General features: G+C 48.5%; 1 protein-coding gene across 11 annotated transcripts in view; it reads left to right on the top strand.

Annotated features, from left to right (window-relative positions):
• Nucleotides 1–23033, top strand: part of CHD2 (chromodomain helicase DNA binding protein 2) — a 92511-nt gene extending 69478 nt beyond the window's left edge. For 10 of the 11 annotated variants that reach the window (XM_054214817.1, XM_054214816.1, XM_054214821.1 and 7 more), the window contains 23 exons: nucleotides 131–319; nucleotides 794–956; nucleotides 1340–1492; nucleotides 1987–2058; nucleotides 3258–3407; nucleotides 4035–4183; nucleotides 4706–4802; nucleotides 5570–5662; nucleotides 6143–6316; nucleotides 7266–7441; nucleotides 8901–8942; nucleotides 10025–10164; nucleotides 11372–11510; nucleotides 11649–11799; nucleotides 13114–13236; nucleotides 13547–13675; nucleotides 14440–14580; nucleotides 15758–15892; nucleotides 17258–17436; nucleotides 17859–17958; nucleotides 18513–18729; nucleotides 19102–19351; nucleotides 19466–23033. In XM_054214817.1, coding sequence (XP_054070792.1) covers nucleotides 131–319; nucleotides 794–956; nucleotides 1340–1492; nucleotides 1987–2058; nucleotides 3258–3407; nucleotides 4035–4183; nucleotides 4706–4802; nucleotides 5570–5662; nucleotides 6143–6316; nucleotides 7266–7441; nucleotides 8901–8942; nucleotides 10025–10164; nucleotides 11372–11510; nucleotides 11649–11799; nucleotides 13114–13236; nucleotides 13547–13675; nucleotides 14440–14580; nucleotides 15758–15892; nucleotides 17258–17436; nucleotides 17859–17958; nucleotides 18513–18729; nucleotides 19102–19351; nucleotides 19466–19799 — 3496 coding nt within the window. In that variant the 3' untranslated portion in view covers nucleotides 19800–23033. Of the gene's footprint in view, nucleotides 1–130; nucleotides 320–793; nucleotides 957–1339; nucleotides 1493–1986; nucleotides 2059–3257; nucleotides 3408–4034; nucleotides 4184–4705; nucleotides 4803–5569; nucleotides 5663–6142; nucleotides 6317–7265; nucleotides 7442–8900; nucleotides 8943–10024; nucleotides 10165–10789; nucleotides 11150–11371; nucleotides 11511–11648; nucleotides 11800–13113; nucleotides 13237–13546; nucleotides 13676–14439; nucleotides 14581–15757; nucleotides 15893–17257; nucleotides 17437–17858; nucleotides 17959–18512; nucleotides 18730–19101; nucleotides 19352–19465 lie in introns of those variants that run through there. The other variant, XM_054214825.1, reaches the window with a different exon arrangement.
• Nucleotides 23034–25956: the final 2923 nt, after the last annotated feature.

Below are 25956 nucleotides of genomic sequence, written 5' to 3'. Positions count from 1 at the left end.
TCTCCTCCACTGTACCTCCATCAAATTGATGATCTGTCTTGTGCAGCAGGAGTATGGCCGGTAGATGATGTTTGGTGCAATAAGACAAGAGGTATTCTGAACCGTCTCTGCTCCTCGTTTCTGTTGCTAGATTTGAGTTCTGGGAGGATTTTGAAGAGGATCACGGAAAAGGTAGAGAGAATGGCTACCAGAGCCTTCATAAAGTCCTGGAGCCATTTCTCCTGCGCAGAGTGAAGAAGGATGTGGAGAAATCATTGCCAGCCAAAGTGGAGCAGATCCTCCGCGTGGAAATGTCTGCTTTGCAGAAACAGTATTACAAGTGAGTCGTTTATTAAGTTACTGGGAGAGCCAGTAGAAATGGGCACATCTTTCTACGTGCCTTGGGAATATGTTTCAGTATACTTTGTCCTTCAGAATGCAGCGTGACAGCCATCCCCTGTAGCAGGAGTCTGAGGGGGAGGGCTCGTGTATCTTTTCCTCCGTGGTAGTCTGGAGATGCTTTTTTAGTGGGATACAGTTCAGCTGGCCAGTTTTGCACGACTGAGGCGATGTGGGGTTTTGGGTAACATGCAAGTAAAGCACCTCACAAAATTGTGGTGCTGTTTAATGATAAGCTGTAATGATATCAAGAGGAAAGTAACATCAGGTTTTCTAGTGAGGAAACAGCAGTATCCTGTAGAAGAGCAGACTGAAGCCTAAACAAGATGTCCCTGAAGGTTTTATTCCTCCCAGGCTCCAGCGTGCCCAGTCTGCACTGTGAAATGATCTGGACTTCTCGTTTTCCTGCCTGCAGGTGGATTTTGACAAGAAACTACAAAGCTCTTTCAAAGGGAACGAGGGGGAGCACATCTGGTTTCCTGAACATTGTGATGGAGTTGAAAAAGTGCTGCAACCACTGCTATCTTATCAAGCCTCCTGAGGAAAATGAGCGGGAGAATGGCCTTGAGACCCTGCAGGTGGGCCGTGTCTTTGGTTACCACCTTTTTTCCTTAACTTTCCTCTTTCTGTTCTCCCACCAAGATAAGATGTGGTGAAGCTTTAGCTTCTGTGCCTTCTCCATTAGAAATAGTCCTCACAGCTAAGCCACTTGAGTCTCCAGCTCTCTGCTTTCACTGTAGGCAACGTTTTGTGGCCATCTAGAGTGGGAGGTGCATGCAATATAAGATCTGTCTTGGATGATTCATTTTGCGTGTGGCCTCTGCTCTGTAAATCCAGATGATTTGATGAGAGGTGTACGGGAGAAGCATGACGCCAAAAGAACCACATCTCTGCATGTCTCTGTAGTGCACTTAAGGGTAAGGTTGGAAAGCATCAGCTGGAATGACGGTTACTTCTTCAGTCTCTGATCAGGAGCAGTGGAAAGCTAATTCTCTTGGACAAGCTGCTGACCAGGCTGCGGGAGAGAGGCAACAGAGTGCTGATCTTCTCCCAGATGGTGAGGATGCTGGACATCTTGGCGGAGTACCTGACTATCAAACACTACCCTTTTCAGGTGAGAAACATCAGCATGGAAAACAGCGGGGTTCACTTGAAAACTCAAGAAAATGCAGAAGGAGCCTGGGCAATGGGAGTCACTGAGTTTCCCAGAGATTCGTTGCTGGGATTACAGGTTGCATTTACTGAAATACATTGGAGGGAACTGGGAAGTCCCTTCGTTTCAGTGTGGCCCCATCTCTGCAAAACGCCGCCTCTGACAGGCTTTGGGTTGTGTGTCCTGTGATAAACCCTGAGGAGAGGATAGCGAACACAGAGACCCTGGCTGGGAGCCTGTAACGGGAGCTGCAGTGTCACCCGCTGTGTGACTGTTGCCTGAGCGTACCCACCGTCCTGCCCTCGCGACACAGCAGGCTAAAGCAGTGCAGTTATTTTTAATTGGCGGCTATTTTTAATGATTAAATGCTCCAGGCAGGGAAGGAGGCTTGGATGCAGCAGTTCCTCAGGGCTCCTTTACCTTCTTTCTTTTATCATTATTGTTGATTTTTCCAGCGCTTGGACGGCTCGATCAAAGGGGAGATCCGAAAGCAGGCGCTGGACCACTTCAACGCTGACGGCTCTGAGGTACCGCAGCTGGGGATGTCCTGCCACAGGAGGGGCCGGGTGGGCTGCCCGTGCAGCGGGCGTTTATAGCTGAGCCGCAGGCTCTGCCTGCCAAGACAGGATCAGTTGAGTTCATTTATTTTAACAGGACCCCGGATACTTTTAAAGACACAGATATAGCAGGTTTTGCAACTAGCCATGTTGCTTATTTTAAATCTCCCACACCCAAAGAACAGGGCTGCAAGTCACGTCTCCAGAAAGACCCAAAGAGGCTGGGAAGAGCCAGAATTTAGCAATTCTCTCCCCATGGTCGTGGGGAAGGAGACAGTTGCTAAACGATTCCTGCGGTCTGAAACTGGTTTTGGATATGAAATGGCAGAGGCAAAAGGGGGATTATAATGTCTGCAGGCAGTGGAGTCTGGTGTTGGAGGTGAAAATCTTCAGTGTAATAGGAGAGGGCATCTCGAGCCTCTCGTCTGGGCTTGCTGACTCACAGTCACTGGTGCAAGGCACTTGTTTGGTGGCACTGTCAGCCCAGCCGTGAGAAATACGTCTCCTCACTCCAGAAGCCTGGACTGGAGGGGGATTCTTGGCTGACACAGGAGATGCAGCTAGGTGCTTCATGGTTGTGGGAAAGCTAACAAACAAAAGTGATCAGGAGACAGCAGTGCGGGTGGGAAAGGAGCAAGAATCCCCATAGAAGCTGCCCTTTCCCCTCTCCTGGGGGCATCCATGAGGGCTCAGGCATCTTGGCTCTAACCTGGCACCCCGTGCCCTTGGGCAGTGACTCAAACAGTCTGTTAGTTGCTGATCTCACCCCCAGCGGGCTTCAGGCAACAAAAAGCATGTGTTTGCCTGCTGCCTTTGTAGGAGTCTGGTGGGCAGCATGGTCTGACCTTCAATAGCGACTCCAAGCTGCCCTCGCCCTGAGCTGGTTGCGTTGCTCTCCCATAACAATCCATGTTGTGCCCTTCCTGTAAGAGCACATCTTTCACCCCTTCTGGCACCACCTCACCTTGTGCCTTGGCTTAAAGACCAGTGGTGGTTAGCCTGCATGAGCAGCGTGTGTGGGAAGGAAGTCCTTTTTCTGTTTTAAGAAGCACGATTGCAACAGAGCCCTCCCTCCGTTTCCTTGCATAGCTTTGGAAAGTTATTGCTATTTTACGTCCGCAGTTACAGGCTGGCTAACTCACGGATGCCTTTTTTTTGTGTCCCCCCAGGACTTTTGTTTCTTGTTGTCAACACGAGCTGGAGGGCTGGGAATTAATTTGGCCTCTGCTGATACTGTTGTTATCTTTGACTCGGACTGGAACCCCCAAAATGATCTTCAGGCTCAGGCTCGGGCTCACCGAATTGGACAAAAAAAGCAGGTCAGAAGAGTTGCCTGGGTCGTTTTCTCTGTGGCTTCAGTGTGTGCATCTAAATGGGCTCCTACCTCACCAGAGCTTCTGAAAACATGGTCTTTTTGCCCCCAATCCTGACTCCAGAGAGTACTGCCAACCCAAGGGAAGCTCATTTAAAAGCCAGGAAATGAAAAATCAGCCCAAATTTGCCAGATGCCAGGTTCTTCTGTTGGCTTCGGGTTCTGGGATGGTTCAAAACCAAGAACCCAACCAGTGGCATTACCCTTCTCAGCCTAGTGGACTCTGTTCTTTCTTGTCCTGAAAAACTTAGAAAGTAGAACATCCACCTTTACTAGTGTTCTTTTAGCTATATGAAAATTTGATGATAATTTTGGATTTAAAGTGATTGTTTCAGAAGATTTTTATTCTGTGCTTAGACACACAAGATCTGTGTTAAACAGCCTGATTTTAACTGGTCCCCCTGAGATATAAAAGAATGTGCATGTTTTCATTCTAAAAAGACACATCTGTGCGTGAAGAGACCGTCCCAGCGGACCAGTCTCGGGCAAAACAACTGAGCGATGCATCGCTGTGTCAGCAGAGCATGTTCAAGCCCAGGAAATTTATCTCCTCTTCTTTTTTTTTGCCCTTCAGGTGAATATTTACCGCTTGGTCACAAAGGGTACGGTAGAGGAGGAGATCATTGAGCGGGCCAAGAAGAAAATGGTGCTGGATCATTTGGTGATCCAGCGTATGGACACCACTGGCCGCACTGTTCTGGACAACAACTCTGGGCGATCCAAGTAAGTGATTGTGTCAGGAGACAGAAATGTCTGGTGCAACATGTGGCATAACCAGCTTCACCTGCTAGTATTTCCCAGTATTTATTTGGTAGGATACAGGGCAGAAGGCTAATAAATAGTGGCAGCTTCCCCTGCAACCATTAATTTAGACATATAGGATAATAAGATGATCAGAAATAAAAAAAAAACTAGTTTTAATGCATTACTTGTTTTTCTTTCTGTCTTCCTCCCAGAGATCATCCTGGTCTGAGGGAACCTGGTAGTGATCGTGGAACAGCTTCAATTTGGCAGTGACCTCAGAGTCCCCCCATTTTCCCCCAGCAGATGGAGGTTTTTCCCTTTACAGTAGTTGTCTGTGCTAGAGCAGGAAAGAGATGAGGGACTGAATAAAAAGGCTTTTTATATTGCCGGGTAGAAAACTTACTTCTTGCTTTATTAGGAAAAACTTTGGTATGGTTTTGTGCTGTAGCAGTGCTGACTTAACAGCTCAAACCACGTTTTCCTTCTCATTTGTTCTTGCAGCTCAAATCCTTTCAACAAAGAGGAGCTGACAGCTATTCTGAAATTTGGAGCCGAAGATCTCTTCAAGGAGCTTGAAGGGGAAGAGTCAGAGCCTCAGGTAGTTTGAAATTGAAATCACATAAGCTGTTTGTAGTCCTCTGCAGGTCTGCATGGGGGATCGTGTGGGTTTGCTCCCTCTTTGTACTTGCCCTGTGAGTGAGAGCAGGTCAGGGACGGGGGCACGTGTGAGTCCTGAGAAGCTGAAGGAAGAGAGCTCTGGGGTTGGGAGATCAGGGGGTTGAGGAGAGCCTTGTTGTCAGGGGGTTAAATAGTAATGGTCACCGAGACGGTCCCTTGGCTCCCGAGGATTCATTAGCTAGTTATAGCACAGCCTGCTGAAAGCTCCTCTCCCTGCCTCCTCTGAGCACTTCTTCAGCATCCTTTTTTGGTTGTTCTTATAGAGAGGCAGGAGTCAGCACAGTGAAGTCAGATAGGTTGCTCTCTCCTGCTTCAGCGCAGCATTGCTTGACAGTTTAGTATTGAGTGCTTCAACCAATTCTCTTAATGGCCCGAGTAGCAGAGCTTCCCCCCGAGGGAAACAGTCCCCAGTTCATACATCTCACTATCTGGAAATTTTCCCTGTTGCGCAGCCTTGGTGTTCCTTTTCTTCTGTCCTATCACCCTTATTTATGCTCTTTTGTACCGCTTGAGATAGTTCATCCCTGCCCTCGGTGATGACACCCTGCGGATATTTGCACTTTATTTAGCTCGTATCAGCACAGTGCGTGTTTAGCTATTGCACCCCACCAGTCTGGTCTCAAAGCCTCTTATTTCCTGCTGCGCTCGGCACCCTCCGCTTTATCGCTCTTTCTTTCTGACCGGTAGGAGATGGACATCGATGAGATTTTGCGTCTGGCTGAAACACGAGAAAATGAAGTGTCCACCAGTGCCACCGACGAGCTCCTCTCCCAGTTCAAGGTATGGACCCCCAGGCTCTGTCCTGGCGCGCGGGAATGTGGCTCCCCACATCTTGCCACCGTGGTAAGGTCAGTAACAAACAGGACAAATCAGGCCCAGTGAGAGGTGAGCTGTACAAAGCAGTTTGCTGAGGGCTTGTCTGGGTTCGGTAGCTGTGGAGATACGTAGGTATTAATTTCATTTCAAGTACGTGGTTTTGAAGGCTGTGAATAAAATGCAGAATTTACCAAATTTGGAAACAAAACCGATAACTTAGAGAGGCTCAGCAGTACTTCTTAAACTGCACGTACTTTCTCAAAAGCTGTTAGCCCAAAGACGTGGCAAGGAACCAGGAATGTAGTGACATAGGGATCAGTTATAAAGTAGTTATGGAAATGTTGGCAAAATTCCTACATGGAAGGAGTTGAGGCTTAGCAGACAGCTCTGGGGTATTCCTGCCAGGGGAGGGAATTTCTAAAAGTGTTCCTTTGCTTATGAAAGGTGGCCAACTTTGCAACCATGGAGGAGGAAGAGACAGAGCTGGATGAGCGATCGCAGAAGGACTGGGACGATATCATTCCAGAGGAGCAGAGGAAAAAGGTGGAGGAGGAAGAACGGCAGAAAGAATTGGAGGAAATCTACATGCTGCCTCGAATCCGGAGCTCGACTAAAAAGGTATGGCCCATCTCGAGGAGCTGGGAGGCAAGAGGCTAGAGTTGGTAAAGGCAACGCTCAAGGGAAGTCTTCTTCTTTCCATCTGAGTGCTTCTTTGCCTCCTCCAAAGTTGTTTAGGAGTAAAGCACAGAGGTAGCACATTGACCTCTTGTTGGCATCATGCATTGTGCCCATGGTTTTTAATGCAGTGTGAGGGCCCTCATTGGACTTGGCAAGACTCGTCTTGTCTTAGCAGACAAAGTAAAGAGAACCTGTAGTGAGCACAGGGCAAAATATCCAGCTCTATAACGCAGGTTTTACTGCAGTTTATGCCATTTTCCGGCTATTTCTTTCCCTTGGGTTCTCTAGCTCCCTGGGCTGCTCTTGCCAAAATGTGACTTTTGCAGGCAAAAGAGATGGCATCTTCTCAAATCCTTTTTTTAGGTGTTATGTTCTACCCCAGTCCAACGGAAAACAGACTGTACGAGGAAACTCTGCTAAGATATGGGACTTTGAGGGGTTATGAAGTCTTCTGTGGGATAAGCAGGGGAAAAATATTAACGTGAAAACTAGAGAGAAGGATAATTTGTATTGGATGATTCCAGATTAATTTCTGAGGTGTCATGGTTTTCAAAACAGCCTAAGGGACTGTGGCACAAAACCATGATGATCAACGTGTTTTAACGTATCTTAGTAAATGAATGTACCTTAGTAAATGGAAATGCAGTTGTGGAACTGCTGGCTGCAAGGCTGTAAAGGGAGGATGACCACCAGAGCCTTAGCTAGCTGGAAACGGCAAGCGTGTGGAGCCTCTCTGGGTTGGTTACATGGGCTTCTGCATCTCCATGAAGAGGTGTCAAGGTGTTTTACAATCTGAACGTTGAAATGGGGCTGGTGCCTGGGAAGGGACAGTAAAAGTTGGCAGATCAGCAGTTGTTAACTGTCCTGCTCGTTTTTTTTGTCCATACAGGCTCAGACAAATGACAGTGAATCAGATGCAGAAACTAAGAGAAGGCTTCAGAGGTCATCTGGATCAGAAAGCGAAACTGATGATACTGATGACGAGAAGAGACCAAAGCGCAGGGGACGTCCTCGAAGTGTTAGAAAAGATACTGTGGAAGGATTTACTGATGCTGAAATCAGGAGGTTAGTGCTGAAAACAAATATAGAAATCCTGCACAGGTGGAGAAAAGCCCTGATTAATCCAGGAGGTGTCCGCCTGTAAGCACAACGGTGAGTTAAGTGGAGCTGGTTCGTTTGGCCAGCTTCTGCATCTTTGTATAATTCAGTTAGCTCCCAGCTGATGACCTCAATATTCAGGTCTGTGCAAAATGGACTGGATTGTCTTTAATTAGGCAAGAGCAAAGCTGGTACCTTCCTGAAATGAATCTTTGTTGTAACTGCCTTTCCTGGGCCAAGTGGATTGAGCTAATTCCATATCACACGTGAGATCTTAGGTGCCATGAGATACAGAGCTGGACAAGCCAAGGACTCTGGCCTTCCTGACACTCTTCTGGCAGTAGGCCTGCTGACGTAAGCTTTAAGTGAAAGGCAAGCTCTGGCAAAATGACCCCATGAGAAGCACTGGTCTTGTTGGTCCCAGCAGTTGTGTATCTTCTCATCCACTGTGTCCCTGAAGTCAGCTGGGGGCTGAATTCCAGAGCATTATTTTCTTCTCCTATCGCCTAACTCTTGAGCCTTTCCCAAAGATCTTTGTTTTATGGCTTTGACCAGATGTTCAGCCACGGTTGTATGTTTTCCTTGAGTTTCTCCCTCTGTCTCCAAGGTGATGTATTTTTAAACAGGACATGGTCAGACGTTTCAGATTGTGGTAGCCCTGAAATCATAGAGAAGGAAGGAGGTGTTGTGATATAAGCTACGGCAGCTGTTTACTTTATTGTCATGTAGCAGAAAGAGGCAGAAAGAGCACAAGATGAAAAAGAGAAGGGGAAAAAATTAACTCATTTTAAAAATAATCTGTAGTTGAAGCCATTGGGTCTGATCCCAGCACAAGGCACTGTTCAATTGCAGCAACAGCGTCTGACTTTTGCCCTGAAGTTGTGTGTTAGCCATGGCAGTGATTTTCACAATAAAAATAAGACATAAAAATAAATAGCAATCCTTGTCTGCAAACCTCTGTGATGGATTGCACCACATTTGGCTCTTCTCTGATGGGTTGTTAGACTTATAGGCTGAGCGTTAAAATTACCAATGACATTGATTTAATGCCTCTTTTCTCCTTGGAAAAATGAAGTTAATGATTACCAACATGGCGTGAGCCAATGCTTTCTTTCAATTTATTTTTTACACTATGCTTACGGCTCCCCGTTTTTTTTTTTTCTTCATCTGTGAAACATCCAACATTCATAATAATGTTGTGTTCTTCTCCAGCCAAGGTCACAAAACTGTTCGTGGGGGCTAATGGATTAGGCTTCCCAGTCCTGAGTGATGCTTAGCTGATCAGCGTGGAATGCAAGGTTGATAGCGTGGCAGGCTGTAATTAATATGTTCAAGCATATTTGTGATAGTGTTCCCACTTTGTGTGGCAGTTGCTTTAATTTCTCTTTTTTTTTTCTTTTTTTTTTTTTTTTGGCTTTTTGCTTAGGTTTATCAAGGCTTACAAGAAGTTTGGACTGCCTCTTGAACGGTAAGTCTCAACCTGGCCCTGCTCCGGAGGATAATTGCAGCGGGGACGTTGCGTTTCTAAGCACGACCATCCACACGTTGCTGTGGGTGATTGATACAACCTCCACGGTGGTTGATACAACCTCCACCAGCCTTGCTGCTGTGTGGTCAGTAACCCAAGCACTGCCATGCGGTCCCTCGTGTCTCAGTTGATGGGCAGGGATGAAGGCTGGCCAAAAAGCAGCTAGAGCAGTAGTGGCGCCGGGCCGTGCGCAGCATCATCCTGCTGGCAGTCTGGCCCTTGGGGCATTTCCACTCTGCCTCGGAAGGAGAGGGAGCAGCTGTCTGAGCAGCAAATGCTACCTAAAACGCTTGCCAAGCTTCTCTATGCACGTTAGTTTCAAGACTGAATTCAGAGCATCTTTCGTTTGCTGCCATATCCCTCTTGAAGGGAAGCAGGGAGAGGCACACACCGTCCCCGAGCGTGGGTCTGCAGAGCCCTGCACGAGTGTGTGACCCAGCGTAAGCGAGGGAGGAAGGGACATGGGCACATGTGCTGGGTCTGGAAAGCTGTAGCCCTTGCTGAGGTCTCGGAGCTGAGGCAGGGATCCCTGCATACGTAGTCTGAGAAATGGCTGTGGTTTTTTAGCTGGTTGTGAAACTGTTGTGAAATACAAGGCTTGTGTATGGGCCTTGATGTTACTAACTTCAGCCAGGCAAAAGGGACAGCAGATGGCAGCTTTTAACCGTCAAATGGAGTTAATATGAAACTGAGAAAGCATGAAGGAGGACTGGACAGTCACAGAAGGTACCTCTTGTACCCAAGGTAGACAGTTCTCACCTTTGCTTTAATACTAAAAAAATCCAAAGGATTGGATCAGTTACACTACATCTGCACTGTACTGCAGCTGTCGGACCTAAAAAAAGACTAAAACTGTGTTGTTTCCTGCATGACCTCGACTCGTGCAGGACAGCAGGTTTCCTACATTCATACATATACAGCATTCACTGGTAAAAGCTATGAAACAATTGCTCGGGGAGTGACTGGGAGGAGATACGCTGTATCAAATACAAAACTTTTAATTCTCTTTTCCCCTTTCCCAGGCTGGAATGTATTGCCCGGGATGCTGAGCTGGTGGATAAGTCTGTGGCTGATCTGAAACGGTTAGGGGAACTCATCCACAATAGCTGTGTGTCAGCAATGCAAGAATACGAGGAGCAGCTGAAAGAAAATCCAGGTGAAGGTGAGCAAGAGGGTTGTGTGCTGCTGTTATGGTGCTTTTGGGGCAAGTTCCATGGAGCTGGTGAGAAAACCATTCCCTTGCTGGGCAGGGAGGCATAGAATCATAGAATTGCTGAGGTTGGAAGGGACCTTTAAGATCATTGAGTCCAACCTTTAACCTACCCTGACAAAAGCCACTTCTAAACCATGTCCCTAAGTGCCCCATCTACCCTTTTTTGAAACACCTCCAGGGATGGTGAATCCACCACCTCCACCTCCCTGGGCAGCCTATTCCAATGTTCAATAACCCTTTCAGTGAAAAAATGTTTCCTAATATCCAATCTAAACCTCCCCTGACGTAACTTGAACCCGTTTCCTCTCGTCCTATCACTTGTCACCAGGGAGAAGAGGTCAGCCCCCATCTCTCTACAACCTCCTTTCAGGCAGTTGTAGAGGGTGATGAGGTCTCCCCTCAGCCTCCTCTTCTCCAAGCTAAACAACCCCAGCTCCCTCAGTCGTTCTTCATAAGGTTTGTCCTCCAGACGCCTCACCAGCTTTGTAGCCCTACTTTGTAGCCCTTTTGCATGCAGCACTGCAACTTAAACGCAAAGAACAAGCACACACTTAAACCATCCCATCTCTGCCAGGCAGCCCTCACCAACGGAGGGAAACCCCTGAGTCTTCTGCTCAGAATGGAAAGTGCCGTTTGGGTCTGTTGCCTTCTGCTGAGCATGAGTTTTCGTGGGGAGAGGCTGAAGTCATCAGCTTATTTAATGCCGGGCCACAAGGCGAAGCAGATCATATTGAACTGCTCCTGGGACTGGTGATCAAACTGGTGCTGTGTACTCCATGGTAAAGCTGGATCCGCAATTAGCACTTGTCGGAGCTGGCATCATCAACCACTCTGCGGCTGTTCTGTTGGTTTGGAGATAAGGGGCTGGATTTCACGCTGGGTCTCTGCCTGTTGCAGCTGAACAAAACTACTGAAGGAACAGCTCCAGGGTACTTAGATGTATTTTTAAGAAAATGATACCGGGAGGTGTTCGGATTGCAGATCTAAGTGAGTTAGTGAAACAAAACTTAAGATTTTCGGCCTACCTTAGCAGATAGCCTTATGTTTAAATAAGGTATTGCAGGAAAGGTCTTGATCTCTGTGCGTCTAAACGTTTTTACAGAGGCATTTCTTTCTGTAAGAGTTCTCTTAGTTGCTGTGTTTTGTTGCTGAGCAGGGAAAGGACCTGGAAAAAGAAGAGGTCCTACTATCAAGATTTCTGGTGTCCAGGTCAACGTGAAATCCATCATCCAGCACGAAGAGGAGTTTGAAATGCTGCATAAATCCATTCCCACGGACCCAGAGGAAAGGAAGAAGTGAGTTTGGCTAAGTAGGCAATGCAGATAGAGGCTCAGGGAATTTGGATTTTGTAGTGGAAAGAGAATAGCCTAGATATGTGGATTTGCTTTATCCTCCGCAGCATTAAAAGTAGCTCATGTTTGAAATGCCTTCAGGTACCGCCTGACGTGCCGTGTCAAAGCTGCCCATTTTGATGTAGACTGGGGAGTGGAGGAGGATTCTCGCTTGTTAGTGGGAATTTACGAGCATGGTTATGGAAACTGGGAGCTAATTAAAACAGATCCGGAATTGAAGTTATCTGATAAGGTAGGTCGCTTTGCTTGTTGCTTGCATTGGGTCTGTTGCAGTGTTCATAGACAACATGTTTGATTTACTCCAGAAACAGATGTTTATGTTTGTAACCACTCCAAAAATAATAATAAATAATAATGAGGAAAACAGTGACCTCCATGGAATGTTACATGCTTGATGGAAAGCAGAGTTGCGTTACTTGATTGGCAGTAAATTTTCTCTGAATGGTACCATATGAACCACACTGAAATGATGCAGGAAGAAAATGGTAATGCTGACATGTGTGGTTACGTGCACAGTGTAGACGGTGCATTGCATAATTGTGACTTGATATTTCCTTGAGCATCTCACAAGAAGCCGAGTCTGAATTTCTGCGTGGAAATAATTTTTCACAGATTTGACACTGCTTGTTTCAAGACTGGTCTGTGTTAGCTTTGAGGGTATGGTTACATGACTGGCTACGGCAGCAAAGCCAGCTGGAAAGCCTCCATCTAGTTCCTCTGTTCCTCAGTCATTCCCATAAGAACCGTTTGTGGGGGCCATGTTGAAATGATCCAGGTTAAAAATAAGCCGCCATCCGTTGTGTCAGCACAGTGGAAGGAGAGCAAACTGCAACATAGGGCTGAAGAACATCGGGACTCTCTACACCAGCTTTGCTGACAATCTGCTGCATTCCCATGACATCCCCGCTAGTGCCTTTAGCAAAGATCACAATGTGGCTTGAGAGCCCTCCTACGTGAAGTTCAGAAAGGCATTTTCCAAAGGAAACAATTGCCTGAGACATGCCACCCAATTTCCGATGACGTGTCAAGGTAACCAGAGTTAGCAAACTGAGATACTTCCTCCACAATATGGCACCTTGCAGCCTTGTTTTCTGCTCAAAATTCTGCATCTGTATCATTGCTGTAGCAATGTCTCAGGTTACCAAAGAGGACCACCCTGCGGTGATAAGGCTGTCACAAACAAAGCTGATTTGTCAAGGGGAGCGGACTCAGTTTTGCAACTCAGAGTCCCACATACAATTTGCAAAGTTTCTTTTCTTCTACCAGAAAGATCATAGAGAATCTAGAGAGCTTCCTTGGGGTCCTTTCACTTCTGCAAAAGGCCAGGGGGAGGGATGCTTGCTATAGGAGCTTTGCTTTTGGCTAGACAGGGAGAGTCTGTGTGGGAGCTGGAAGAAATACTTGAACCTTCTTGTTCCCCGAGAAGGTGCAGCATCTCCAACCCTTTGCTGGACCTGGAAGGACTGCTGCTAGTGTGTATCTCTTTTGTCAGTGTTTGATATAGGTACATCTGGGTGTATTTTTTTTTTCTTCTTCTTTATCAAAGATCCTACCTGTTGAGACAGATAAGAAACCTCAGGGAAAACAGCTCCAGACCCGAGTTGATTATCTACTGAAACTGCTGAAGAAAGATCTGGACAAGAAAGAAAACTTGAAAGATGGGGAAGAGGTGAGATGTGGCCGCTTGATTCTGGGGCTTTCAGAATGAGTGGTTTGCTGATGGTAGGAGAGAGCCTGTGTTCCCAGGTCACTGAACATCATCTACATGACAGAATATGGACTTGTCTGTGATACTGAAATGATAATTAGTAAGGGACAAGTAATTAACTATTACATTTGCTGAAGAACTCGGGCTCATCAGGTTTCCTGCTGCTCTGCAGGACCGGCAGCTGTTGGTGAGACGTTCAGGAGATGGGGTATATCCTCAGGAAGCAGCTGTAGCTGTTTGCTTGCTCTGACTTGTTCTGTGTTTTCACCAGGGCAAGCTAAAGAAGAGGAAACCACGAGTAAAGAAAGAGAACAAGGCTCCCAAAGTCAAAGATGAGCATGGGAACGAACTCTCCTCTCCTCGGCACTCAGACAACCAGTCAGAAGAAGGTGAAGTCAAGGTGAGTCAACTCGGTGGCTAGCGGTGTTTCCAGGTTTCCTTGAGCTCTGTTGTTACGGCAGAAACTCACCTTGAGAAGCACCACTAGCAAATGCCCTGTGGAGTCAGGGGACACCGTGGAGTGCATTCCCACAGGAGGCTGGCAAATTCACAAAAGCACATCCAGCTCTCGGCGTGAAAGAAGGACCTTTCCCACCCACTCTTTTACATTGGTGCTTTTAAGTGTTTTGATGGATCCTAGAATGGCCACACACATCCACGTATTGACTTGGAGGAAAGGTTGTCTCAGGACAAACTCTGTTGCCCTTATAAAGGAGAGAAAGAAGAATTGTTTCCCTCTCCTTCTCAGTACGTCAGCCGGTGGTGAAGCTGGAGTTTACCAAGGTCATGCTGTTGCTTAGAAAACCTTCTCTCTTTGAGTGGTTTGGCTTGAAGTCTAAGGGTTTTTGTTCATGTGCTGATCAGTATCTACCTTAGGGGCTGAGCATTCTCAAGCGCAGCTGGCAAAGGAAAGCGGTGCTTATCTGCAGTTTGCCAGCTAGTTACAGATTGGGGCTCGCCTGGTTTTTATACCCTTTTTTCCAAGGGTTGGGTGGGTTGCAGCTGGTTAAGTAGGGCTTGCTGTCTGGTTAAAGAGGTGCGAGGGCAAATTTGGATGGACCTCAAAAATTGCCTGTGTTTCAAGGATGTAAGTTTTATGGAAGAAAGTGTACGTGAGGTGATGGACTCCAACTTTGTGCTGTGACTGATTGTTTTTTTTTTTAGGAGGATGGCTTGGAAAAGAGCCCCGTGAAAAAGAAACAGAAGAAGAAAGAGAATAAAGAGAACAAGGAAAAACAGACAACCACTAAGAAAGAAAAGGAAAGCGATAAAGAGAAAAAGAAGACAAAAGACAAGAAAGAAAAGGTATGCAGTACTCTCTGGAGCAGTTTAAGAGAGAGGAAACTCTTTGAGCAGAAGGACAAGTTATGAGACTTATGATTCACTAAAGGCCCTGTGTGAAGAGACATCAGCGAAGCGCTGTGGGGTGAGGTGGTATCCCATGTTCAGTCCTCTTGGATTCTTTTTGTGAAGAATTGCAACAAAAAGTGGAGAAAGCAATGTATCCTAAAGCTTGATGGAATGTGAGCGAAAAAGAAAGGCTGTCCCTGTGACAGCGATATGGCCAAATAGCTGATGTTAAGAAAGAAAGGGGGAAGAGCCTGGAGCACTCAGATCAAAGTTCTGTTCAGCTGTGATTTATGACAAGCTTGGCAGCTCCTTGTCTGTATTCCCCTCTAATTTAAATTCACCCCAAATAACCCAGCCGTCCACACCACCAAGACTGTGAGTTGTCCTTGTGGCAATTCAGGACTCACCAGAATGAGTGTTTCAACATCAACGGTATGTTGTGGACTAAACTGTCCCATGAGTTTTGGGTACAACTGCCCTGAGGCTGGGTTCAAATTGGAAGGGGAGTAAAAGCTTCTGTAATAATGACCTGAAGTACCTGTCCAAGGAACAGGTATGTACTGCATGCCCAGTGTGTTTTGACACTGAGGTCATAAGTGCAAACCAAGACGTTTTGTTGCATATGTAGGGGAAAGTTTGCTTTCCAGTGATTTTTGGTATGACTTTGACTCTAAAGGGCTTTGACTACAGGTAAGTCATATAAGTCAAAATTTACCCTAACGGGCCATGATTTGAGGTTACTTTCCAGAGGGTCTGAGGACTAGTGGCATCACTAAGTTGCAGATCCTTGTAGACATGAGAGTACTCTGAGCTCTGTCCTTTGCAAGGGATATATATTCTTTATCTTAACCTCTCTTCCAAGTCTTCAACGCTGTTTTTCTCTCCATGAGTATGAATATCGTATTCATGTCCAAAATGTTGACTCTGACTTCTCTCTACTCCCTCAGGGATGACGTAAAGCTAAATAGAGGCATTATAGCTAAACAATTTGAGATCTTGGGAGGAAAGTTGTAGGAGCGGTGCCCAGGGTTTAACAGCTGCCAGTAACAATAGTGTGGAGGTTGTTAGTTGGATCACTTGGGATCCTGCAGTCTGGCTCATCATGTGATGTGTGTAATTTGTCCTTGTAAAGCCTAAAGGTGGTGAAGCCAAATCTGGAAGTAAAGGGAAGAGATCACAAGGTCCTGTCCACATTACTGCAGGGAGTGAACCGATCCCCATTGGAGAAGACGAGGATGACGATCTGGACCAAGAAACATTCAGCATAGTGAGTATTTCCCTCGGGAGATGGGAGGACAGTGGCAGAAAGCCCAGCAAGGCAGCTAGGGTTTTTGCTTACATGTTATCCAAGGATGTGTTTTAGGTGTCAGGGTGTGAGCCCCCTTCTAGTGCCCCACTGTGATTTCCTCTGGCCAGTCTGAGAGCATGGCAGGACAACCCTGTACGAGAGTTGTCCACCAGCCGCCTCTGTGCCTACCAGCTGGCTGCTGTAAATGACGCTTCAACTGGAAGAAACTTCAAAGCTCTTTCAGCTCCTGATTCTCACCAAGCAGTTGCACTGTTCAAGGGTTCAGATAACTCTCCTCAAAATTCAGCTGTGCATGAGCGCGCATGTTCACCCCCTGGCTCTGCCAGGGATGTCATCCAGGGCAGACGAAGGCAGCATGTCAACAGGACATGCAGAAGGGCTCTCTTCTTCAGCTGATAATTTCCTCCTGCTCGTTTGACAGCCCTGGGTTACAGAAGACCCTGCAGCCTTAGGTGGTAGCCATTCTCCTGTAGAAGCCAAGGAGCTATTATGGCTCTTCCAGGTGGGGAAATACAGGAGAGTTTTGAGGGTGACCTTGCTATGGCGGTGGGAGGTGCGGAGTTGTCTGAGCTGTAAGCACTTCCTGAGCTGTGTTAATGCTCTTGCAACAAACGCGCTTGCAAGGCTGCTTGTGAAAATAGCCTTTTAGTAAAAGTTGTCATGACAGAATCTCCTTGGCCTGACTTGCACAGGGAAGTGCTGAAATATCGCTTTTTAGCAACAGTTCTCTAAATTAAAATCTGTGTATTCCCTGTGGGTCTTGTGTTATTTTTTTTTGTGTCTGTTTTTTCCTTTTACTTTCCCTCTGTGATGCATGAGAGGTCCAGACAGGCAGTAGAGACCTGTCTGATTTACTGTCTGTGCACAGTGTTGATGAGCGCAGCCGACAAAGGTGGTGCTTTCATCTCATGTTTTCCAGTTTGGGTAAAAGCAATAGATTAAAGCGCCCACAGATGGGGATGGACAGGGAGGTTATTGAGTGAGCGCTCATTCAGCTGGGGCTGCTGGTTCAGCATGTCAGTGCTCGGTTATGCTTCCCTGCCTGCCGTGGGATCAGGGCAAAGAGCAAACCGTGTGCGATTACGGTTTGCAAAGCAAACTGTTCCCCTTGAAAAGGGGCAGCGGTGGAGATGGGGAGACTCTCGTCTTTTCCTCATTATTTTCTGCAGCATGTCTAACAAATAGCTATTTTCATAGCTGATTTCTCATTGCCTAATGGTCAGATAAAGCTAATATCTCATGCTAATGAACTTCTTCTAGCTCTGTCTGATTAAGAGCCCTGTGCCAAATTAATGACTTTGTGCTCTCTGTTGCTTTTTCAAGTGCAAGGAAAGGATGAGACCAGTCAAAAAAGCACTGAAGCAACTCGATAAGCCTGATAAGGGACTGACGGTTCAAGAACAGCTGGAGCACACGCGCAACTGCCTCCTAAAAATTGGGGACCGCATCTCTGAGTGCCTTAAAGCCTACACCGACCAGGATCATATCAAACTATGGAGAAGGTGGGGGATCATTTTGTTTTCTTTGGCTGGTCTACGATATTTAAAAACGGTAGTCAGAGGGTTTTATGTGGATGAGTGTGCCATTTGCCTCTTATTTAACCTGTGAGATCTTATGTTCTCTAGCCCACTCAGTCCACGACCAGTGTCAGGTGAGGGTTTTGTCTGCAAGTTGTTTCAACAACTTGAAACAATGCAAGGTGTTTCATTTAAATTGATTTCAGAGCTAGTTTAGATAAACCAATGCAAACCTCTTTATTTTACTTTGAAGAGCTTGGTTCCAGATCTCTTCTGATCATCCTGTCCTGGGCTGGGTTTGAGACTCTTTTCCAGAGAGGGTAGAACTGATTTGATGTTAGTTTGAAAGCAGTTGGCAATTAAACTGCTGATGTAGCAATTAACAGACAATGTTCATGTCCTTCCAGGAACCTATGGATATTTGTGTCAAAATTCACAGAATTTGATGCCAGAAAACTGCACAAACTCTACAAGATGGCTCATAAGAAAAGATCGCAGGAAGAGGAGGTGAGACCTGAAGTGCCTTCCCTCCGATTGCTGTCTGTCTGTGTACTGTTTTTAAAAGTTGTCACACTTGAAGTGTCAATACTTTTTTGCCTCTTATCATGGGCTTGCTTTATTGTTGTTGGCAGTCTGTGATTTTCTTAACATCTAAACAGTCTGGTTGCATTTGCCTTCTCTTTCATGTGGCATTTCTCCCTTCACCTAACAACACTGGTCACCTTGTTCTGGCTGTTCTGACCAAGAAAAAGCATTGCTTGGTGTGGAATGTTGCGTTGAGTTCTTCTTTAGAGTGAAAAGTCTGGGAATGCTGCCCTGTAGGGATGGGATGTAGAAGCAGAGTCGCATGGGGCAAAATTGTGCCTGTCCACCCACCACGTTTGTACCATTGCCATTCATATTACGCTTGGCCACAGTTGGTTCACCAAGTCCTCAAGTGGCCCACAGCGTGGGGAGTCTGCAGAAAAATCCGGAGCCTGACAGATAAGGCTCTTGCTCTCCTAGTCTGAATCTTTTGGTGGAAGAGCAGTTGAGCTGTAACCCTCTCTTCTGCCTTGCAGGAGCAGAAGAAGAAGGAGGACATGTCCAGCATGAAGAAGCCGTTCCGCCCAGAGCCTTCAGGCTCCAGCCGCGATTCTGTGATGTCCCAGTCTCATGTGCCTCACAATCCCCATTCCCAGAAGATCCACATGCCCCCATCCCATGCCCAGCAGCAGATGCACGGGCACCCGCGTGACAACTACGGTCATCCAAACAAGAGACATTTCAGCAACACAGGTGAGTGCCGGCAAGCCAGGAGAGACCATCCCTTCCAACCTCCTGGCTGTTTGCTCTTGGACACAAATCCTTCCGGAACTTGCGTCTGGTCAGGTTTAAAAGTGATGGGATGGAACATATTATTGCCACTGTGCTTCTCGCTGGTCTAGAAAACATGGTGATATAGTGATGAAAAGAGTATAAGAATAGGACAGAATAAGATTTGCTAAAGTAATGATAAAGAAATTCAGAGAATAAAATTGGGCCCACGTAGTTGAGGGAGGAGAAAGTTAAAGGCCCACAGCAATAGTTATAATTTCTTTGAGAATTCAGCAAAGTAATGGGTTTAAACTAAAGTATGAAAGACACTTACTGGTGCTTTCCTCATTGCAGACCGAGGAGAATGGCAGAGGGATCGAAAGTTCAACTACGGTGGCAACAGCAACCAGATGTGGGGTGGGGAGCGGCATCACCAGTATGAGCAGCACTGGTACAAGGACCACCACTACGGGGATCGGCGATCTCGTGGAGAGCCCCACCGGAGCTCTGGGAACTACAGACCAAATAACCTCTCCCGCAAGAGGCCATACGAACAGTACAACAGTGACCGAGACCACAGAGGCCACCGAGATTATTATGACAGGTAATCCCCTTTCATCTCGGAAAGGCTGGGAAGAGTTTGCAGTGATGTACCTGGCCATGGTGGTCAGGTGTTCCTTGGGGAGCTGATCTCCATCCATTTGTTTTCTCTCTGCAGGCACCACCATGATTCCAAGCGTCGACGATCCGATGAGTTCAGGCCTCAGAACTACCACCAGCAGGATTTCCGACGGATGTCTGATCACAGGCCACCCATGGGATACCATGGCCAAGGACCTTCGGACCACTACCGGTCCTTCCACACAGACAAATCGGGAGATTACAAACAGCCTCTCCCGCCACCTCACCCTGCAGTGTCGGACCCTCGCTCGCCCCCCTCTCAGAAATCCCCCCACGATTCCAAGTCACCTCTCGATCACAGGTCACCTCTGGATAGGTCGTTAGAACAGAAAAACAATCCAGATTATAACTGGAACATTCGGAAAACATAAAGTGACTGAGAGGGGGGGAAAGCGCACGTCTGAAATACTTGGTTTGATGCAACAGCGGCTGGTTTCTCCAAGCCAGCAATCAGAAACTCTGAACATGCTGCTATCATCTTGCTGGGTCAAGGAGGATTTTGGGGGAGTAGGTGGAGGAAGATTTTTTCCCTAGCTCTCGGTTTGGATTCCCATTTCCTTTCCCCTCTTTTACCATTGAACTCTGGAACCACCCTTGCTGCCTCATTCTTCGTTTTGTTTTGGTTTTCCCCATTCCAATGGACCCAAGGGAATTTTCCCCAGCCAGTGTTTCCCCAAACCGAGAAGGTGGATCGATGCTGCTTAGGATCGTGCAGAAGGCTGCGTGCCTGCTCTGACTTGATGTTACGTGACAGATGCTGCTTTGGGATTGGGGATAAACTGGTTGGGCTGGGCTTTGTCTGTAACCAGCACAGGGCAATGGGAGAATATGTTCAAGGAGGGACAGGAGAGTCCCTCAGCAGCCAAGCTTGGTTGAAAGAGGGACTCGATGTCTCCCTGCAGAGTGTCTCCAAAGGAGTTGGAGCCATGCTGGTGACAATCCATTGCTTTCCTGGCCCACATTATCATTTCCGTGTCTTTATCCATTTCAAGAAACTGGCTCTGCTTTGATTGCTCTTGTGTCCCCTGCAACAGAAGAGGTGTGGGGGATCTTCCTCCCATCTCCAGGGCTGGAACTGGCAAATCTTGACTCCAGGGGGCTTTGGGATATGTGAAAAATAGACAAAACTTCCTTAGCAAAGGCTTAGTTCTCTTCTAACCAGTAGGAAAAAAGATTGGGGTGAGAGCAGTATTTCCCAGTGGACAGGGCTCAGGAATTTGTAACAAAACTCCTCTTCTCTTCTGACATGGGCAGCTTGGATGGTCCAGGAACTAACAGATGCTGGCTGGGAGCTGCAAGGTCAAAAGGTGGCTCTGGGTATCTAGGGCTCCTGAAGTTCCTAATCTCCCTGCCACTGAGGTGCTCCAGTCTTTGGGCAAGTCACTTCTCTCTGCACTTCGTGAAAACAGTGATCACAAAACTGTACTGCAACAAAAGCATAAGGGATGGCAGAGCAGAGTTAAATAGGAATCCAGTGGACTGATCACTGTTCAGCAGTCACCTTCCTGCCACCCTGCCAGCAGTCAGCAGTAACTCTGAATTGCTGAAAGACCTTCTGTCTGTCGACATTGGAAACGTGCCTGAGGGCTCGGCACCTAAGTGAGCAGGGGGAGAATTAAAAATCCTTGGAGCAAATGTCTTAGGAGCCCAGCAGGGCAGAGGGAAGAGAGGAGTCTGCAGCCCAGCTTAGTGGACTTCAGAGCAAACACTCCTCCAAGTATTCGAGCCCCAATGTGTGATGCAGAACAGTGCCCGGGCTGCAGACTGGTGTGGTGAGAGGGGCCGCGCACAGATTGCTGGCCAGGAGTAGTTTGGGTGATTATTTTTCAGGTCCTAGGTCTTTGTCCATAGAGTCACATCCCTGGAGACCACAAAGCTCTCCCAACAGCCAGGCTGCCCTGAGCCTGGTGTCCAGGGATGGGTCATCTCCCGGAGCTCAGTATTGAAGACCAGGCTGTTCCAGACTCCTCTTTTTGGTGGGGAACAGAAGCTGGGCTTCCTATTAAGATGCCAGTATCTGACCCTAATAAGCTGTGATGTTTTTTCCCTGAAAGGCTGAGGGGAGATGGGTGTTCAGGGCTGGCTTCCTGACTCCAGCCAGTGCCTTGGAAGGTGCACACAAACCAACACTAATACTTCCTTCCACCCTCCCTCCATGCAGTGCATCCCTTGGAATCTGTTGCCCTCAATCCCGCCTTTCCGAGCCCGCTGCTTTAACAGGACACGCAGGAAGTGTTTTGCTCCCCTTTTGTTTTCATTTTGCAAGATTTCCACCAAATGCAGGGCAGTTTTGCTTCCTCAGGGGCTCCGTACTGCCCCGAGAAAGTGTTAACACTTGTGTTTACCTGCGCAGGAGGAGGTGAAGGCAAGTCTTCCACGGTCCCCCTTGGAGCTGCCGGGTGACGGGAGGTGTTGAGACAGCGTGTTTCCGCGGTGTTTCTCACTAAGCTGTGATTGCAGGCGCGCTTGCTGCGGTATTCAACAAAGAGGTCCTTTCTTTTCAGAGGTATTAGCTTTTAATGTGAAAATGGAAGAAACCTGGGAGGGGCAAAGAGAATTGCTCTTTTTGTTCGCCAAGCGGTGCTATCGTGATGGAAAGCTCGTGCCATACACTTGTAGCAAAAGGCAATACTGGCCAGACCAGTGTTACGGTTGGTGCAGGAAAACTTGGAGCCCCAGCAAGAGGCGTTTTCTGTGTGCAGGCGTGGGGGGGTTTCTGCTCGTTCCAGGTGTGAGCTTGGTTGGGGTTTCCTTTTTTTGGGCAACAGCAAAAGCTTTACCCGTATCCACTGAAGAGCTGTCCCTGCTGTCACGTTAGCCCGACACTGAAGTCACATAGTTTTGTTCACTCATGGTGGGTGGGTCTTCACTGGGTTGGGCTTTAATGAAGCTGGAGAACTAGATTTGGGAGAAAATCCTCCCTGAGCCCACGCACACGCACGCATGTGTTTTATGTCCCCTCGACATAGGGACCAGACACAGTCACTTGGATGTGAGTGGGATCGGAGGGGACGGGTCCACAGCCATAAACCTCACTGCGGTGTTTGTGTCAACATCTGGTACAGCTCTTCCTTCCCAACCAGCTGCGGGATTCCCTCTAGCCTCGCTGCAGGACAAAGTAGCAACTTGCTGGGTTTTCTTTTTTTTTTTTTTTAAAAAAAGAGAGTTTTTCAGCCTGACCCCTTTGGAAATGGTGTAAAGTCGTGAATTCATACGATGGAAGTCCTGCGGCCCAAAACCTGCTGCGGGGACAGGCAATGCGGTGCCCAACCGAAGTGGATACTTAAACAGCGCTCTGAAGTCATTACGTGAACAGTTTTAAGTGATCCACGCAAAAATACTATTCTGCTTTCACCCATTTCCTCCTGACCTCCGTCTCCCCTCCGGGGAGAGAAGGACTCTTACTGTAAAAATGTGGACTTTTAAACCTGTTGACTAAAAACAGTAATTAATATTAATTTATATTTGTGAAAAAAATGCCACTGTCCTAGTGATTTCTGATGTAAATATGTTGTTTATATAGTATGTATTAAATTTTCCTACATTGTAAAACTGCTGTACTTTTGATTCTTGTATATTAAAAAGTGTTACTGAGATTTTCAGAACCGCGCCAGCGTGGTGTGTCTGGGGGGGTCCTGCAGCCCCTCGGTGCGGCGGCCGCTCGGGTGGAAGCATTGGGCGAGTGCCTAAAACTGGGGCTCTTACGGGATCACGGGGCCCTTTCCTGCGAGCCACGGGCATGCCGGGATGGGTATTTTCACTCTGCAGGAATAAGCATGTTCTTCTTGGCTGTTTTACATAGTTTCGCAGTCTGCGGTGATAGAGACTTGGAAACCCCTTCGGATGGGAATTTCCACCCGATCAGAAGCCCGTTTCCACCAGGATTTCACTGGGATGGTACCGATGTTTATGCGTTTGTCCAACCTCCGTCTTTTCTGGATCTCTGGAGGTGTGTAAACTTCTTTTTGACCCTTTCTGGGGAGAATTCCCCTTTCTCTAGGAGAAGTGCTGCTCCCACGACATCAGTGGAGTTCTCCGCTCTGTCCCCAGCCCTTCCTGGGCAGGACGTGCCTCTCCCCAGGTGGGATGCGACGGTATCCTGCGGGCTGCTGTGGGTTTGGTCTTTCCCCTCCACCCGTTCACACCGAAGCCCACATGGGCAAGACACGGTGCTGGGATTGAAGCTATTTCTCCCAAGTTACAAAAGCTCATTGTAAAAATCCCTTTTCACACCTGGAGCCGCCGGGTCCAGCCCTTCCCAGCCTCTCTGCTGCTGGGCCAAGTTTCAGCCAAGAGTGAAATTTCACAGTTGAGTTATATGTTCCTGAAAAATGGTTTTCCTAATGGAAAAAGAGTGACTGGCCGCGAGCCGTGGGGCTGCGGCAGGGAGAGGTGTGGGGGCTATGGGGGGCTGTGCTGGTTGTCCCTGCCCAGGGCACAGGGGGGTGAATCTACCTGAGGCAGGTGATATTTTTAATTCGGCGCTGGTTAATTTCTTACCCAGGGCTGCCCGCGGGAAAACTGGAGAAGCAGAGCCCTGAGGAGAGAGCCAGGCCAGTGGGCAGGTACGGATACGGCCACCCTGATGCCGTGGGACGTGGGGAGGAGCTCAGCCCAGCATCCCCCTGCCAGCCCGTATCCGCAGCACCACGCTGCAAACGCTGAAATCCTGAGGCCTCGTCAAAGCCGATGAGGAAATGACCCCTTGGCGTGATGCGACTTGCCCCATCTCCCTGCCAGGTGGGTCCAGGTGGTCCCACAGGAGCATCTCCTCCGTAAGGCCATGGCCCATGCCCTGTGGTGGCCATCCCAGGGTGCTGGGCAGAGCAGGGGCCGTGGCTGGGCCGGGTCGGCGTCGCCCAGGCTGGTGGCTACCGGATGGCTTGTCTCGGTGGGGGGACCCGGGGGGGGTGTCCCTCAGCAGGAAGGGGAGCAGGACCCTCACCATGCCTCGCACCCACCGCAGGGAGGGGACGGGGAGGCCGAGAAGCCCCTGCTTTTCGCTTTACGCCATGCCGGAGGGGACCCTCTAGAGGGCAGCCGGTTCCCAGCAAAAAGCCGTTATTTTGGTGAACGATATTCCGCAGCCGTGGCTGTTCCCAGCCAGCCGGGGGTGAGGAGCGGCTGGGGGACGGCCGTGTCCCCCGCTCGCCCCGAGCCCTCGGGTGCAAAGCTGGGAGCAGCCAAGGCTCTGACCGAAGCCCGGGGATGGGCGCGAACAGCCAAAACGGGGCTTGAGGCCATACCTGTGGCACTTGAGCAGCCATCGCACCACAGGACGATGTCCTTCAGGCTGAGGGGTAGGACAGGACAGGACCTTGGGGCCCCCAGGGGCTGCCCGCAGAGGCTGGAGCTGCACCTTCGCCGTCCATGGAGTATGACCCGGAGAACAATTTGATCCTCTTCAAGATGCCACAGGGTCAGCGCTGCCACCGCTGCCGGTCCCTGCGTGGCCTGGGCCTTCCCCACCCACTTCCTGGGGGAGGTTCAGTGCCACGTGTGATTAACGAGGACAGGGACACCCCGGTCACTCACGGGTCACCTTGCATCAGCACTTTGTCCCACCAGGAGATGCAGGTGAGTTCTTGCCCGCTGGCCGCCCAAGGCTGGACAGCAGGGGACCATTGGTGATGTCTTGGCAGGGCAGCGAGCGAGGGACATCCCCGTCCCCCCATGATCTGGGCATTTTTTGGATGACTTGGCAGATTTGGCTAAAGCCGAGCTCCTGGGAGCTGGTGCAAGTGGTGGCGAGGGAGTGGGATTGGTGCTTTCTGAAAGCTGCCAGTTCTTCAGGGCACTGAAGGAGAGGGGAGGTCAGGGCTCAGATCTCTGGGTGCCTTTGCATGGGTTTGCCCAAATAATGCGCGTTTTCAGCTGATGCCGGTGTCCCACCCGGCCTCAGCATCTCTCTGGCCGCCAGCTGCAGGGGTGCAAGGAGTCCTTCAGCTTTTCAAAGAAGGAAAATGAACAGAAACAAAAAAAAAAAATTGCAGTTTTGGTTTCCCTCATTAGAGGGCAGTAAAAGACCCGACCAAGGCCAGGAGCGGTGCCCAAGAAAGGGGAGATCATGGGGATCATACCCCAGCTGCCGGGGCGAGCAGGGGAAGGGCGACAGGACCCGCTTGGTCTCCACGGCTGCGTGTCTCCTTCCCCCGCGAGGCGAGGCTCCAATAGATTATGATCTGTATTTTCTCCCCCCACCCCCTCTTTATATTTCTCATTTGGCTGCAGACAATAAAACCCCAGAGTGAGATTCTTGGGAGAATTTAGGACAGCTCTCAAAGGGTCCCCGGGTTACAGAGGGAAGAAAGCTGCTTTCGTGAATGCGGAAATGGGGCAGCATTCCCATCCGGAGCAGCGAACAGCACCCTCCAACACACCGGGAACAAAACGAGACCCACTCATTTATTGTCAAAAAAACCTCAAACTTTACTTGCGTTTCTCTCAATAAATAATTTACAGTATATACACGCGGTGACACTCCCCTGGGTCTCAACGCGGGGAGGAGGTGGGGGAGAGGGGCCTTCT

This window comes from Rissa tridactyla, chromosome 9 (genome assembly GCF_028500815.1).
Source record: "Rissa tridactyla isolate bRisTri1 chromosome 9, bRisTri1.patW.cur.20221130, whole genome shotgun sequence".
Classification (NCBI taxonomy): domain Eukaryota; kingdom Metazoa; phylum Chordata; class Aves; order Charadriiformes; family Laridae; genus Rissa; species Rissa tridactyla.
The sequence above is the reverse complement of the archived record's forward strand: the minus strand, read 5'-3'. Positions and strand labels throughout refer to the sequence as shown.